The following is a 13573-nucleotide window of genomic DNA, read 5'->3' as shown; positions in this document are numbered from 1 at the left end:
TTATCATATTATTTGTATTGTTTTCTTGTGTAATTGAGAGTTAAGTGTAAGAGAGGGCCGACTGCGCCCTAACTTCGCTCTCTAGGAAAAATAAAGGCTGTCATTCAATTCAATATAAGAGAGTAGCCCTGCATTCATACATTTCAAGAAGATATTGCATGCCATATATTTTCAAAAGCAAACTGATTTCTAGGCAAACCAAGGTAAAGATGTACAAAACATTGATAAGGCCGGTTGTGACTTATGGAGCTGAAACGTGGACCATTTTGAATGAAGATGAAAGAGCGTTGAGGTCTTTCTCGAGAGAGAGATGTACAGGAGGATATCGGGACCGGTCTACGTTGAAGGAAACTGGAGAGCCAGATTTAACAATGAGATTGATGAAGCAATTGGCGAAAGAAATATTATAAGGTGTATCAAAGCAAAAAGAATAGAATGGCTGGGTCACGTGGTAAGAATGAGTGATGAAAGAGTAGCACAAAAGCTGCTTGATGAAAGGATGATGGGCACCCGAAAAAGAGGAAGGCCAAGAAGAAGATGGATCAGCGATGTGGTAGAAGGTTTCCGTGTGCTAGGTGTGGCGAACTGGCGGCAGGGAGCACAAGAGCGGGATGTATGGAGGCGTCATGTAGATGAGGCCAAGGTCCACCCAGGACTGTAGAGTCAGATAAAGTAAAGTAAGTAAGTATTGCATGCCATATAACATAATGATGGTCCAGTGTGGTTACATACTAGCATAGAGAAAATATAGCATATATAGCTTGTCTTTTTTCTTTAGGGCTACGTTTAATATTTTTATTTATGAAGCTCATGTTATATTATCTCTATGATACACAGTCAGCCTTTTCCAGTTTACAACTTCTCTAAATTTCTATGAAGAAAGCCCTGAGTGTTAACTTGCCAAATGGAGCCGATCAGTTACTCAATAACGTAATATAATATCAATTTTCACATTTTTGACAAAAATTAAAATTTTGGACGTGTTTCAGGGGTACTGGGCCCCATGTTCTCAACTCACATTGACAAAGTTAAATAATTATTTAAGATAGGCTACCTATTACATTAATATCTATCTATTTATTATTATTTACATGTCATTCAAGTTATCTTACAAATATCAAAATTAGATACTTCATAAAGATGGATTCTCACATAAAAGTTAAAGTGACCGGTACAGTGAAAATATTATTCCCATGAGATCTAATGACACTATTCCTACTCAGTCCAGCCAAACGGGTATGAATAGTCCCATAAGAACACATGAAACTGATATTTTCACTGTTCCTGACACCTTCACTGACACTGAAATGTGGGAATCTAACTTTAGAGCGAGACCATATTGGGTTTTTTTTTTCAGAAGAGTCGGCAGAGCAGGAAGCAGTATTGGCAGATTGGGTTGCCGTTCAGGAATCAGCTGATAATCAGCCAATCTTCCTGCCCTGCCGACACGTCTGAAAACGCCTAATATGGTCTCGCCCTTAGATAGTATAGTCGGCACACCACGAGAATGCTCCTGTATTGCCAGCAATCCAGAGAGATTCTAATTGTGTGTCAACTGTAGCTACAAATCTCCAATTAATAAAAAATAAATTTTGATTACTAGAGCTGAATCAACGAAATCGTATGACCTAAGTTCCCAAACTTGATAATAAATAATTCACTACAATGATAATAAATTACAACGTTAGACAATTATTGTTTCCTGTCTTGAAAAAAGTCAATTGTAACAGTTAAATGTATCGAACTGAGAATTGCAAAGTTGATATTAATAAAATTAAAAAAATTAATTAAATTATTATTCTTCAATAATCCTCATGACTGTCATTTGCAATGATATTGATCAAATAGTCAATATTGACAATAGTCGATTGTAAATATATTGATCAAACCATCAATATCAAAAGCAATATTGTGAAGATTTTGATAAAACAATAATCAACTGTATATTGTAACAACCAGTAAGGCCCGCCGCAAAGTAGACCCACGTTAATCCATGAAAAGCAACCCACGCCGTGGGATGTTTTGTAAACCATTGCTAGGCTTCTCCAGACATCTGTGTAATGATAATAATACATGCAACGAATAATCCACTTGTCAGCTGATTGATTATGAATAATATTCTGTAGCAATGGTTTACAAAACATCCCACGGCGTGGGTTGCTTTTCGTGGATTAGCGTGGGTCTACTTTGCGGCGGGTCTAACTCTCTGATAGCCTATTAATACTTGTTATAATTGTGATGATATTGGTCGAATTATAAAACAACTAGAAAATTGTTACCAGCTCCGTTAATTTTGTGATAAGGTGCGTACAGACTTGAGGTGCATTTTCGTTTCCGCATTTAAACTTCCGCAGTCGACGACGACAAACATTGTTGACATATTGTCCAAATTTTAAGTGTGCTAAAACAGCTGATCAAATAACTTTTCATTATTTAAGAATCAAACATTTCTAATAATATCAACATATTGCCATTTAAAAGTATGATAAGGTATGAACTCAACCTCCCCCATTAAAACATAATTGAACATAATCTTTCAGGTTATTTAGACAAATTGAAATCTACTCAATCTGAGATCCTCACCCTGTCGTGGTCGACGACGGCATTTACGCACAAACGAAAACCCAGCTTCTTAAAGGGGAGTTTGGTTTGTGCGTAAATGCCATCCTCGATCACTACAGGGTGAGGATCTCAAATTGAGTAGATTTCAATTTGTCTAAATAACCTAGAAGGTTCTGTTTAATTAAGTTTAAAAGAAGGAGGTTAAGTTTTTACTTTTAAATGGCAATATGTTGATATTATTAGAAATGTTTTCATGATAATTATTATAGATTATAAACAAAATAACGAAAAGTTATTTGATATGTTTTAGCACATTTGAAATTTGGACAATATGAATGTCATCCGTCTACAATCGTGGTCGACGTCAGCAGTTTAACACACCTTAAAGCCCCGCACATACACATCGAATTTTGTTCGTACGGTATTTTGCCGTCCTTATAAATTCTATTAGATTAAACAGATGATTTCAAACAGACGATGTTTGTCAAGTTCCGTTTAATCTTATAGAATTCATAAGGACGGCAGAATATCGTACGAACAAAAATCGATGTGTGTGTGTGCGGAGCTTTACTTGCCACGAACACGACGAACATTTCACTTTTCATCAGCTGATGCTATGTTTATCATATCTGTATTTGTAAAGAAACAGTAAGATACAGATATAATAAGAATATAATCAGCTGTTGAAGAACGAAATACACATGTTCATGGCGCATAAGTCTGTACGCAACATAGAGAAAAGATAGCATAAGCTATCTTTTGAATCTATTAAAATTATAAAATGAATCAATGATCAAGTTAATATCGAGCTTGTGTTGGTTGGTCTTTTCCATAATGAAAACACAAATTGAAATTGTCAACCACTTTTATTATTATATAATTCTATATAAGCAAAAGCTGGTTTCGTGGCTTAACCAGTCACATTATCAGCTAAAGATGTAACTGGTGAAGCCACGAAACAAGGTTCTAGTTATATAGTATTATAGCTTAACCTAAAATTTAAATTGGACTGTAGTAAACATTTGAGAAGGGACAGTTTTTGGGCATAAGCCTGTTTTGCCTTCTCACATAAGTATAATAATTGTACATTACTGAATAAATAAATAATAATAAAAGTGGTTGACAATTTCAATTTGTGTTTTCACTCCATTAGAGTCGATCAATTCCCACTATCGAACAGATTACTATTCGATCAAAAGCGGCCCAATCAATCACTATTATCGCAAACATTAGTATCCTTTCCACTACAGTCTCGATCAATTCCCACTATCGACCACATTACTATTCAGTCACAGGCCTAATAATTTGTTGTTATCGCAAACATTATTATCCTCTTCACTACAGTCGATCAATTCCAATAATCAAAAATGTACCATTGATTCTCTCCACTAAAGTTAATTAATTCTCTCACTATCGAACACATTACTATTCGGTCAAAAGCGGCCCAATCAATCACTATTATCGCAAACATAACTATCCTCTCAACTACAGTCGATCAATTCCAATAATTGTAAATGTTACAATTGATTCTCTCCACTACAGTCGATCAATTTAACCACTATCGAACACTTTACTATTCGGTCAAAAGCGGTCCAATCAATCACTATTATCAAACACATTGTCATCATCCTCACTATCCTTGCTATGCTCATGCAGCAGCACATACTCCCTAGAACTAAACCCAAACTTGATGACGTCACGCTCCAACAGTTCCACATACTTTTTCGCTTCGATTTTTTTGTTGTTGACAAAAGTGCCGTTGGCCGATTCGAGATCGATGATGTAGGGACATATCCGCTTACCGGCACGACCGTCCTCCCGGTTATAGGTGACTAGCCGATACTGTAACGCGGCGTGCTGCTTCGAACAGGACGGGTGATCGACGGGGATATCGGCCACTTTACGGTCTCGACCAATCAGGAACGCGCTCTGTCGATGGATGTGTAGCGTCTTGAGACACTCGTCGCCCTTGAACGGATACAGACGCCAGCGTCGTTTCGGTTTGCGCGCCTCGGGCGGTTCGCTGTACTTGATTACAACGCCGTTGAAGGTGTTTGTGTCCTCGGTCAGTTTGCCCGACAAACCAAAGTCGGGTTTCGCTTTGTCCACTAGGGGTTTCTTGTTGTGTGAGGATCCATCCAGTCGGTCCGACTTCTTGCCCCACTCGTGTTCCTTGTCATCACCTCCCCCACCCCATCGCTCCTTCTTCACACGCCGATTCTTCCACGTGTCGTCTCTTTCCGTGGACCTCCTGCAAAACAAAAACAACACATTATTATTAATACACTAGTAAAGTAAATTCGTATGGCTTTTGTTGATGGGGAGTCCCTTGCGGGAAGGTCCCACCACCTGAATATATAATTTAAGCCGTCAATGGGCCTTACGACTGCCATACTTCAGCCGGGACCGACAGTTAACGTGCCCATCCGATAACACGGGAGTGTTCTGGTTAAAAAACTTTTGGTATTGAGAGGGTTTGAACTATAGTGAGGTCCACGTTGTAATGGCAGTGAAGAAAGATAGGAGGAGAACGTTGCCGATGCTCAATGCTTTCTATAGACGGTAGCTGATACAGGTTTATTGATGTAATACACTAAAGCTGCGTTTACACCAAAGTTATTAACAATATGTGTATTGCTCCATCCTTATAGATTCTATTAAATTGAACATACACATGATGAACATATGTGTTTGTCAAGCTCCGTTCAATCTAATAGAATCTATAAGGACGGAAAAATAAATTTTGGTGTAAATGTAGCTTTAGTTGTTGTTTTAAACAACAAAATAGTAGGTACGTTAATACTTTTTGTGTAGTTGAGAAGTTGATATTGTGGTAATTATTCCTTTTTTATAAAAAGACTGAATAAATCTGTGGTTTTTGACAATTTCTTAATCTTTTTATTTAATATGTTAATACATCGCAGTTCGGAATCGATCAAGAAACAATCACCCAGTTTTACTCATTCTAAAAAAACGCAATGAACTATGAAATATACATTGTAATAAGTATAGAACAGTATGTACAAAGAACACTGTAATAAGAACAGTGAGTTGTTTTTTCTGGCTCTAAATTTTGTAAAATTATTCAAAAATTTTCCCAATTAATGGTGATTTAAATGTGATATTTTTGTTTTTTTAGTTTGTTTTCAACCGTCAAAATTTATAAATTTTAGTTTTCGTCTTTTTGAGTGAAAATGGACTAAATTCTAGTAAAGTGAAATCATAACCCTATTTTGGACTTTTAAAATGTTATCTAAATTTGGGAAAGAAATAGTACAAGGAGTATCCTTAGTTTTTCTCTCCCAATCAGTGCTTCTTTGTGAAAAATATAAATAAATAATGTAATAATAAAACAAACTACAGTCTATATAATAAGAGAGGGTAGACTCTGTAAGTATATATATGTTTCTGACATCAATATGTGGTGAAGTTATCTAGCTTGAATTTCCCAATCCCCCCGCCACACATTTTAGAAAATTTTCCTGAAAAATTGAATTTAGAATAATTAAAAACCAGTTTTATCATATCTTCAGTTGTTATTAAGATATTCCAAAAAATGTGCACAATTCAGTAGGATTATAATAATTATTGTAATATCTCAATAAACAATGGCTAGATCTCAAGACCAAGGCCCGGTTGCACAAAACCCGTTTAAATTTTAACCGTGATAAATTTCACGAGAACCAATGAGTGAAGACCTTTTTGATAAGACGGCTTCTCTGATTGGTTCTCGTGGGACTAATCACGATTAAAATTCAACCGGCTTTTGTGCAACCGGCACCAAGAGGTTCACGTTTACCTCTTAATTTGAATATTATTCTAGATTCAATTCTCCAAGAGTACACTTTAAAACACTTTCTCTAGTAAATTTTATACTTGCCTACTGTTTTTGTATCTATCACCTCCAGCCTCTTCATCCGAGTAGCGGCTCTTTACATTTGTTGACCTGTAACAAATACATAAAAAATTAGTAATAGATGATAGACTTCACAACATTGGAGTATGAACGAATTATTAGATTATCAATAATTGGAAAACATACACAATTGAAACTGAATATACTGCATTAAATACGTCGAGATACTCAAGTTCTTTGTCACAAGATTACCATGGGTAGATTGAATAAAAAGTAGAATCTATAGTGAGGTCCACGTTATAATGGCAGTGAAGAAAGATACGAGAAAAACGTTGCCAAGTCTCTCCATTTTGCCACTGACTGTACACAGCTGTTACTCAATTCATCCATTAAATTTAATCTAATAATAATTATCATTTCCTTTATAAAATAATCAATTTAATGTCAAAATGATCAAGATAATATATTTTTTCATAATTTGATTCAAAAATTTGCTTTCATGACAGATCAGATTTTTATTTTTATACAAACCTGAAATGGCGGCTAATTTAAAAAGCTATGATACAACAATCTGAATTTCAAAACAACAGAAATTGAGCTATTTGGTAGGTATTCTATTCCAATTTCCTTTCAAAATAAAAGAAAAATAGAAATCCTATTCAAAAATAAGTAGTTTCAATGGAAATAATTCTGAAATAACCTTTCAATATTATTATTTTATACCGGTACGAGTAGGTCTAACCTATACGGGTGGGCTAACTTAAGCAGGGATGAAGTCTAGGATGGTTAGTTATCAACTTTTAAAATGTCATTTCAGGTATTTTAATTTGTGTTTCTCATACGGTAATATCTAAAACCTATTTCATTGTTTCAAAATACATTTTAAATCAATTATACGACTTGTGTACTAAAGTATTTTGATAGAATGAAGAAAAAAAATGGCGGCTGAGAATTCTTCGTCTACTTTTGTACAGTCACTGTCAAAAGTAAAAATAAAATATTCTGGAAAACAGACAACATCGCAAAGCTAGAGAGAGATAGCGCTATCTGTTTCGTTGTATGATAGATAGAAAAGGATAGCAACAGTATTGTCAATCCTACACTGCCATTATAACGTGGACCTCACTATAGTGACTATAGTGAGGTCCACGTTATAATGGCAGTATTTGAGCAACATTGATGTTGCTATCCTTGTTTATCATTCGACAAAACAGATATCGCTATCCTTTTATAGCTCTGCAACATTGCCAAATCAGTTTTTAACAATGTAAAAGTATAATAAATTAAGGCAGACAATCGGCAACGTATTTATCCAGTCCAGAACGGCACATTATGAGAAACTACCAGCGTCATATAGCTTCTCGAAAAAATCTGGTGTGGCGCACTCACACAACTTTCCTTGCAGTTATGAAAATTGATCACCTGACGCTAGTGTTCCCGCGCATCTCAAGTCTACTATTCAAAGATCTAAGCCAGCTGGTGACAGGACACACGAAGTCTGCTATCTCTTCATAGTGAATGATTTAATAGAATCAACAGTTGCCAACAGTTTGCAATTTAATAATCTTATTTTATCGAACTTTGAGCTTATTTTCAATTTAAGGTGAAAATGTTACTGAACATTAATTGTAGAGATTTTTATGCTCAATCTTTTCCACTTGAATTTTTTTGTTTAAATTGTATTTGAAGCCTGATAATTGGGAATCTAAAATCAAACTTTGCATATAATATGAGGTGGAGCTCTTGGAATTTTTACAAATATGGGACTTGTGGCAGTTGATAGAACTTATCGATGACTATTTCAGGTATAACTTAAATCAAAATTGTGTTCGAAGTTTTGTAGGCTGGTACGTGTTTAGGAAGTTTTGTAGGCTGGTACGTGAAATACTCATCAACTACCCTCTGTACTCACTGAGAGATGATGAAACCAGTGGACTTGTGGTACAGTTTGAGACTATTACATAATTTAGAATTGTAGTCCATCTACAGAGCCACATGAAACAAACTATCTGCAGCCATCTCAACTTATTTGTGTTTTGTTTTAAACTTTGACGACGTCTGTCTGGCGACTGCCGGTCATGGACTGAATATACTGAATGAAATTAGGAACATGAACGCATATAAGGCGATTTCTTCTTATGCTATTTTTTCTCCATGCTTGTACTATGAAAAAAATCTGGTGTGGTAGGACAACACAACAACTTTCCTTGCTCATATTTGAAACTATGATCAGACTTCTGTATATGTGTATATATAATTGTTTTCAGAGTACTTTTTCCTTTGTGTAAACTGTGAAATTCAATGATTTTTTTAGTCGTCATTTTTTTAAAGTCGTCAAAACAGCTGTTCTACAGATGAAATAACTCGACTATGTGTTCTTTTTATGAACTGCGCTACCTACCTACCTCATGCATGAGAAGGAGGTTACTAAGTTTATTTCTCAAGGATGGGGTGGACCCCCCCATTAGTTTCCCAGAAAGAAGACTCATGCCAGTTGATAGAGCTGATAAATAACTATACAGGGAATGAATTTGAAAAAAATCGGTCAAGTTATTTTTGAGAAAATCGTGAAAAACATGATTTTTTACTAATTATCCGCCATTTCTCTCAAGAATATTACGGAGCTCCTGCAATTTTCCGAGAAATGAGACTTATGTCAGTTGATAGGGCTTATAAATAGCAATCCATGATATAAATTTGAAAAAAACGTTAGAGCCGTTTTACCAAGAATAACATGGCTTTTTAGTCATTATCCGCCATTTTTCTCAAGAATATTACGGAGCTCCTGAAATTTTCCCAGAAATGAGACTCATTTCAGTTGATAGGGCTTATTAATAGCTATCCAAGGTATAAATTTGAAGAAAATCGTTAGAGCCGTTTTCGAGAAAACCGTGAAAAACATGGTTTTTTAGTAATTATCCGCCATTTTTTCCGCCATCTTGAATTCAATTTTATTGAATTTCTTATTGTCAGATCCTCTTGACATAAGGACCTTGAGTTTAAAATTTCAAGTCAATCGGTTAATTAGGAATGGAGTTATCGTGTTCACAGACATACACACAGACCAACACCCAAAAATCATGTTTTTGGGCTCAGGGGACCTTGAAACGTATAGAAAACTTGAAATTAGGGTACCTTAATTTTTTTTGGAAAGTAATACTTTCCTTACCTATGGTAATAGGGCAAGGAAAGTAAAAATCTAAACGGAAACATTTACTAGAGATTGAAAGCTAACTCACCTAGATTTCGTTTTTCTCCTATCGCCGTCCTCGTCACTGACAGGCTCCTCCTTCACCTTAACTTTGTCCATGAGGTCATCGTACTTAGTTCTGAGCGGCTTCTTCTTGCTTCCCCCGCGTCCTCCCCTATCTGAGCTACTACTGCTGCTGCTGCTACTCCTGCTTCTGCTATACGACCGTCGGTAGCGATCTCTTGACCTATCGCGTGTGTCATACCTATATCTACTGCTCTTCGTGTATTTTCGAGAATACCGTCTGTCGCCATCATCGCTACAGCTACTGTCACGTGATACACTGCGGTCCCGATTGTAGCGTTTTTTCGACAACAGTTTGCCTGTCATTACGACGGAGGGTGTGTGATATGACGGAGTTTACCTGTAACAGGAGAGACAAAATCTATGAAACACAAATAGAAGTTAGACTGTAAATCAAGTAAAAATAACACTGTTATTAAACTAAGAATTATTACAATTAAAACGACGAATAAAATTTATAAAACTCAAATTGTGTAATGATATTGATCATAGCATAGAGAAACGATAGCATAAGTAGATATCCCAAGGTATAGGGCGTTTATGTCGCAACTTTTACTGTTATATCAAGCTGATATTCCACGTAGTGAGGCTGGTAGTCTCTCATAAAACTTTCCTTGCTCATATTTGAAACTACGATCAGACTTCTGTATATGTGTATTATATAATTATTGTTTTCAGAGTACTTTTTCCTTTGTGTAAATATTGTGAAACTCGATAATTTTTTTAGTACTCATTTTTTTGAAGTCGTCAAAACAGCTGTTCTACAGATGAAATATCTCGACTATGTGTTCTTTTTATGAACTGCGCTACCTACCTACCTCATGCATGAGAAGGAGGTTACTAAGTTTATTTCTCAAGGATGGGGTGGACCCCCAATTAGTTTCCCAGAAAGGAGACTCATGCCAGTTGATAGAGCTGATAAAAATCTATACAGGGGATGAATTTGAAAAAAATCGGTCAAGTCATTTTTGAGAAAATCGTGAAAAACATGGTTTTTTAGTAATTATCCGCCATTTCTCTCAAGAATATTACGGAGCTCCTGCAATTTTCCCAGAAATGAGACTCGTGTCAGTTGATAGGGCTTATGAATAGCTATCCATGGTATAAATTTGAAAAAATCGTTAGAGCCGTTTTCGAGAAAACCAAGAATAACATGGCTTTTTAGTCATTATCCGCCATTTTTCTCAAGAATATTACGGAGCTCCTGAAATTTTCCCAGAAATGAGACTCATTTCAGTTGATAGGGCTTATGAATAGCTATCCAAGGTATAAATTTGAAGAAAATCGTTAGAGCCGTTTTCGAGAAAACCGTGAAAAACATGGTTTTTTAGTAATTATCCGCCATTTTTTCCGCCATATTGAATTCAATTTTATTGAATTTCTTATTGTCAGATCCTCTTGACATAAGGACCTTGAGTTTAAAATTTCAAGTCAATCGGTTAATTAGGAATGGAGTTATCGTGTTCACAGACATACACACAGACCAACACCCAAAAATCATGTTTTTGGGCTCAGGGGACCTTGAACCGTATAGAAAACTTGAAATTAGGGTACCTTAATTTTTTTGGAAAGCAATACTTTCCTTACCTATGGTAATAGGGCAAGGAAAGTAAAAATCTAAACGGAAACTTTTACTAGAGATTGAAAGCTAACTCACCTAGATTTCGTTTTTCTCCTATCGCCGTCCTCGTCACTGACAGGCTCCTCCTTCACCTTAACTTTGTCCATGAGGTCATCGTACTTAGTTCTGAGCGGCTTTTTCTTGCTTCCCCCGCGACCTCCCCTATCTGAGCTACTACTACTGCTGCTGCTACTCCTGCTTCTGCTATACGATCGCCGGTAGCGATCTCTGGACCGATCGCGTGTGTCATACCTATATCTACTGCTCTTAGTGTATTTTCTAGAATACCGTCTGTCGCCATCATCGCTACAGCTACTGTCACGTGATACACTGCGGTCCCGATTGTAGCGTTTTTTCGACAACAATTTACCTGTCATTACGACGGAGGGTATGTGATATGACGGAGTATACCTGTAACAGGAAAGACAAAATCTATGAAACACAAATAGAAGTTAGACTGTAAATCAAGTAAAAATAACACTGTTATTAAACTAAGAATGACTATTAAAACGACAAATAAAATTTATGAAACATAAATAGTGTAATGATATTGATCATAGCATAGAGAACAATAGCATAAGTAGATATCCCAAGGTATAGGGCGTTTATGTCGCAACTTTACTGTTATATCAAGCTGATATTCCACGTAGTGAGGCTGGTAGTCTCTCATAAAATTGTTAATTTGAACAATGAATGGAATTTTGTCAAATTACGCAAAAATGTTTAAATTAATTGTGATTTCAGTGTGATATTTTTGGTTTTTATTCTGTTTTTAACCGTCAAAATTTAAAATTATTAGTTTTTGTTGTTTCTTAGTAAAAATGGACTAAATTTTAGGAAAGTGAAACCATAACCCTATTTCGGACTTTTAAAATGTTATCTAAATTTAGGAGAAAAATAGTACAAGGAGTATCCTTAGTTTTTCTCTCCCAATCAGTGCTACTTTGTAAAAATTATGAATAAATAAATATTGTGTTGTTCATACACTGTTACCCGGTCAAAACAGTAGAAATCGACAATAATCGACAGTAATAGGCTTGAGATAACAGTAAAAGTTGCGACATAAACGCCACATACCATAGGTTATCTACTTACGCTATTGTTTCTCTATGATCATTACATTTACTAAGCAAATCAATTGCATTGTTCATTTTACTGTGTCATTAATGTTTGATAAAGCCTTGTTAATCTCAAAAAGGTTTCTCTTTCGTTCTAATTTAGTTAAAATGGGAATTTAGTAGAAATAACACTGTTATTAAACTTACAATTATTATTACAGCAACAAATGAAATTAATAATAGAGTTATGTTCATGATTTATAAAAGATGGGGCAGGCAATCGATAAAGAGTTTAACCCCTAACGTTTCTAACTAAATAAAGAATTATATTTTATCAGAGCTTGGATATCAAAAAAATAAATTAATTAAGAATACATTAAGTTACATACTCTACTGATATAACCAAGTTAAACTTTATCAAGGGCATGAATTGATGTAATCTAACATTGTTTAAGGAAGTAGGCTAAAAGTCAACATAACCTCTTTGTTACGTACAACCAACGTTTCAAGGTAATTCATGAATGTATATAATATTTACTTCATAATTGAGCTTCAACAGAGGCAGAAGCATGAGAAATTGTTTAAATTATTAACTAATATTATAAACAGAAGAACAGATCATTTGTAAGTAAATGATCAATACTTTTAACTTTAGTGATATCCTACATTCAAATAAAACATGGAAAAGAAAAATACAATAGCAGTTCTGTACAAATAACAATATTCTCTCAGTTTTTAGGACTTAATCAATTAATTTATCTCAAAAAGTATAATTTCGTAAACGTGTTTACTACATTTTTAATAACATGACATCACAAAGTGATTGAAAATAATAACATGATGTTTTTACCTTGTAATGTTAATTTTTGTATCAGCACTTCATAATGACTGAATTGGATAGCGCATGAATAATTTAAACTTGTGAGTCAGGATAATTAACAGCAAAGAGGAATAGAAAATGAATTATTTTCTATTTTTCTTGGTATGATCTTCGTCTTGATCTTGATGTTGACACTTTTGTTCTCAGCTGCCCACTAAACAAGATGGCCGTTTTAGCCAATGCCTTCTGAAGTTGAATTAATTTTTGAAAGTTTTTGATGACTTCAACTTGATTCACTAATATCATTTTCATAAATCTAAAAGTTCATTTAGCACACTGTTATTTATTTTCTACGAATCATTGGGAGAATTTTATTATTACA

The 13573-nt window shown here is 35.0% G+C and overlaps 1 protein-coding gene across 4 annotated transcripts; it reads right to left on the bottom strand.

Moving 5' to 3' along the window:
* Positions 1–3671: 3671 nt before the first annotated feature.
* Positions 3672–13421, bottom strand: LOC111061522 (smad nuclear-interacting protein 1). Of its 4 annotated transcripts, none has more exons than XM_039433336.1 (4): positions 13222–13421; positions 11350–11724; positions 6443–6508; positions 3672–4813 (listed from the first exon to the last, which is right to left on the bottom strand). In XM_039433336.1, exons 2-4 carry the CDS (start codon positions 11688–11690, stop codon positions 4159–4161), a joined length of 1062 nt encoding a protein of 353 aa, XP_039289270.1. In that variant the 5' UTR covers positions 11691–11724; positions 13222–13421; the 3' UTR covers positions 3672–4158. The 4 variants fall into 4 exon arrangements, with proteins under 4 accessions (XP_039289270.1, XP_039289272.1, XP_039289269.1 ...); XM_039433338.1 differs by having other exon boundaries at positions 3672–4810; XM_039433335.1 differs by lacking the exon at positions 11350–11724 and adding an exon at positions 9658–10032 and having other exon boundaries at positions 13222–13420.
* Between the last annotated feature and the right edge of the window lie 152 nt (positions 13422–13573).

This window comes from Nilaparvata lugens, chromosome 7 (assembly GCF_014356525.2).
Source record: "Nilaparvata lugens isolate BPH chromosome 7, ASM1435652v1, whole genome shotgun sequence".
NCBI lineage: Eukaryota > Metazoa > Arthropoda > Insecta > Hemiptera > Delphacidae > Nilaparvata > Nilaparvata lugens.
This window is presented reverse-complemented; position numbering and strand designations above follow the sequence as displayed.

Coding starts and splice junctions, on each gene's coding strand:
- LOC111061522 (XM_039433336.1), bottom strand. CDS start 11,690: ATGACAGGTAAATTGTTGTCGAAAAAACGCTACAATCGGGACCGCAGT. Junction 6,509..11,349: donor AGGAGAAAAACGAAATCTAG/GTGAGTTAGCTT, acceptor TATTTGTTACAG/GTCAACAAATGTAAAGAGCC. Junction 4,814..6,442: donor GATAGATACAAAAACAGTAG/GCAAGTATAAAA, acceptor TTTGTTTTGCAG/GAGGTCCACGGAAAGAGACG.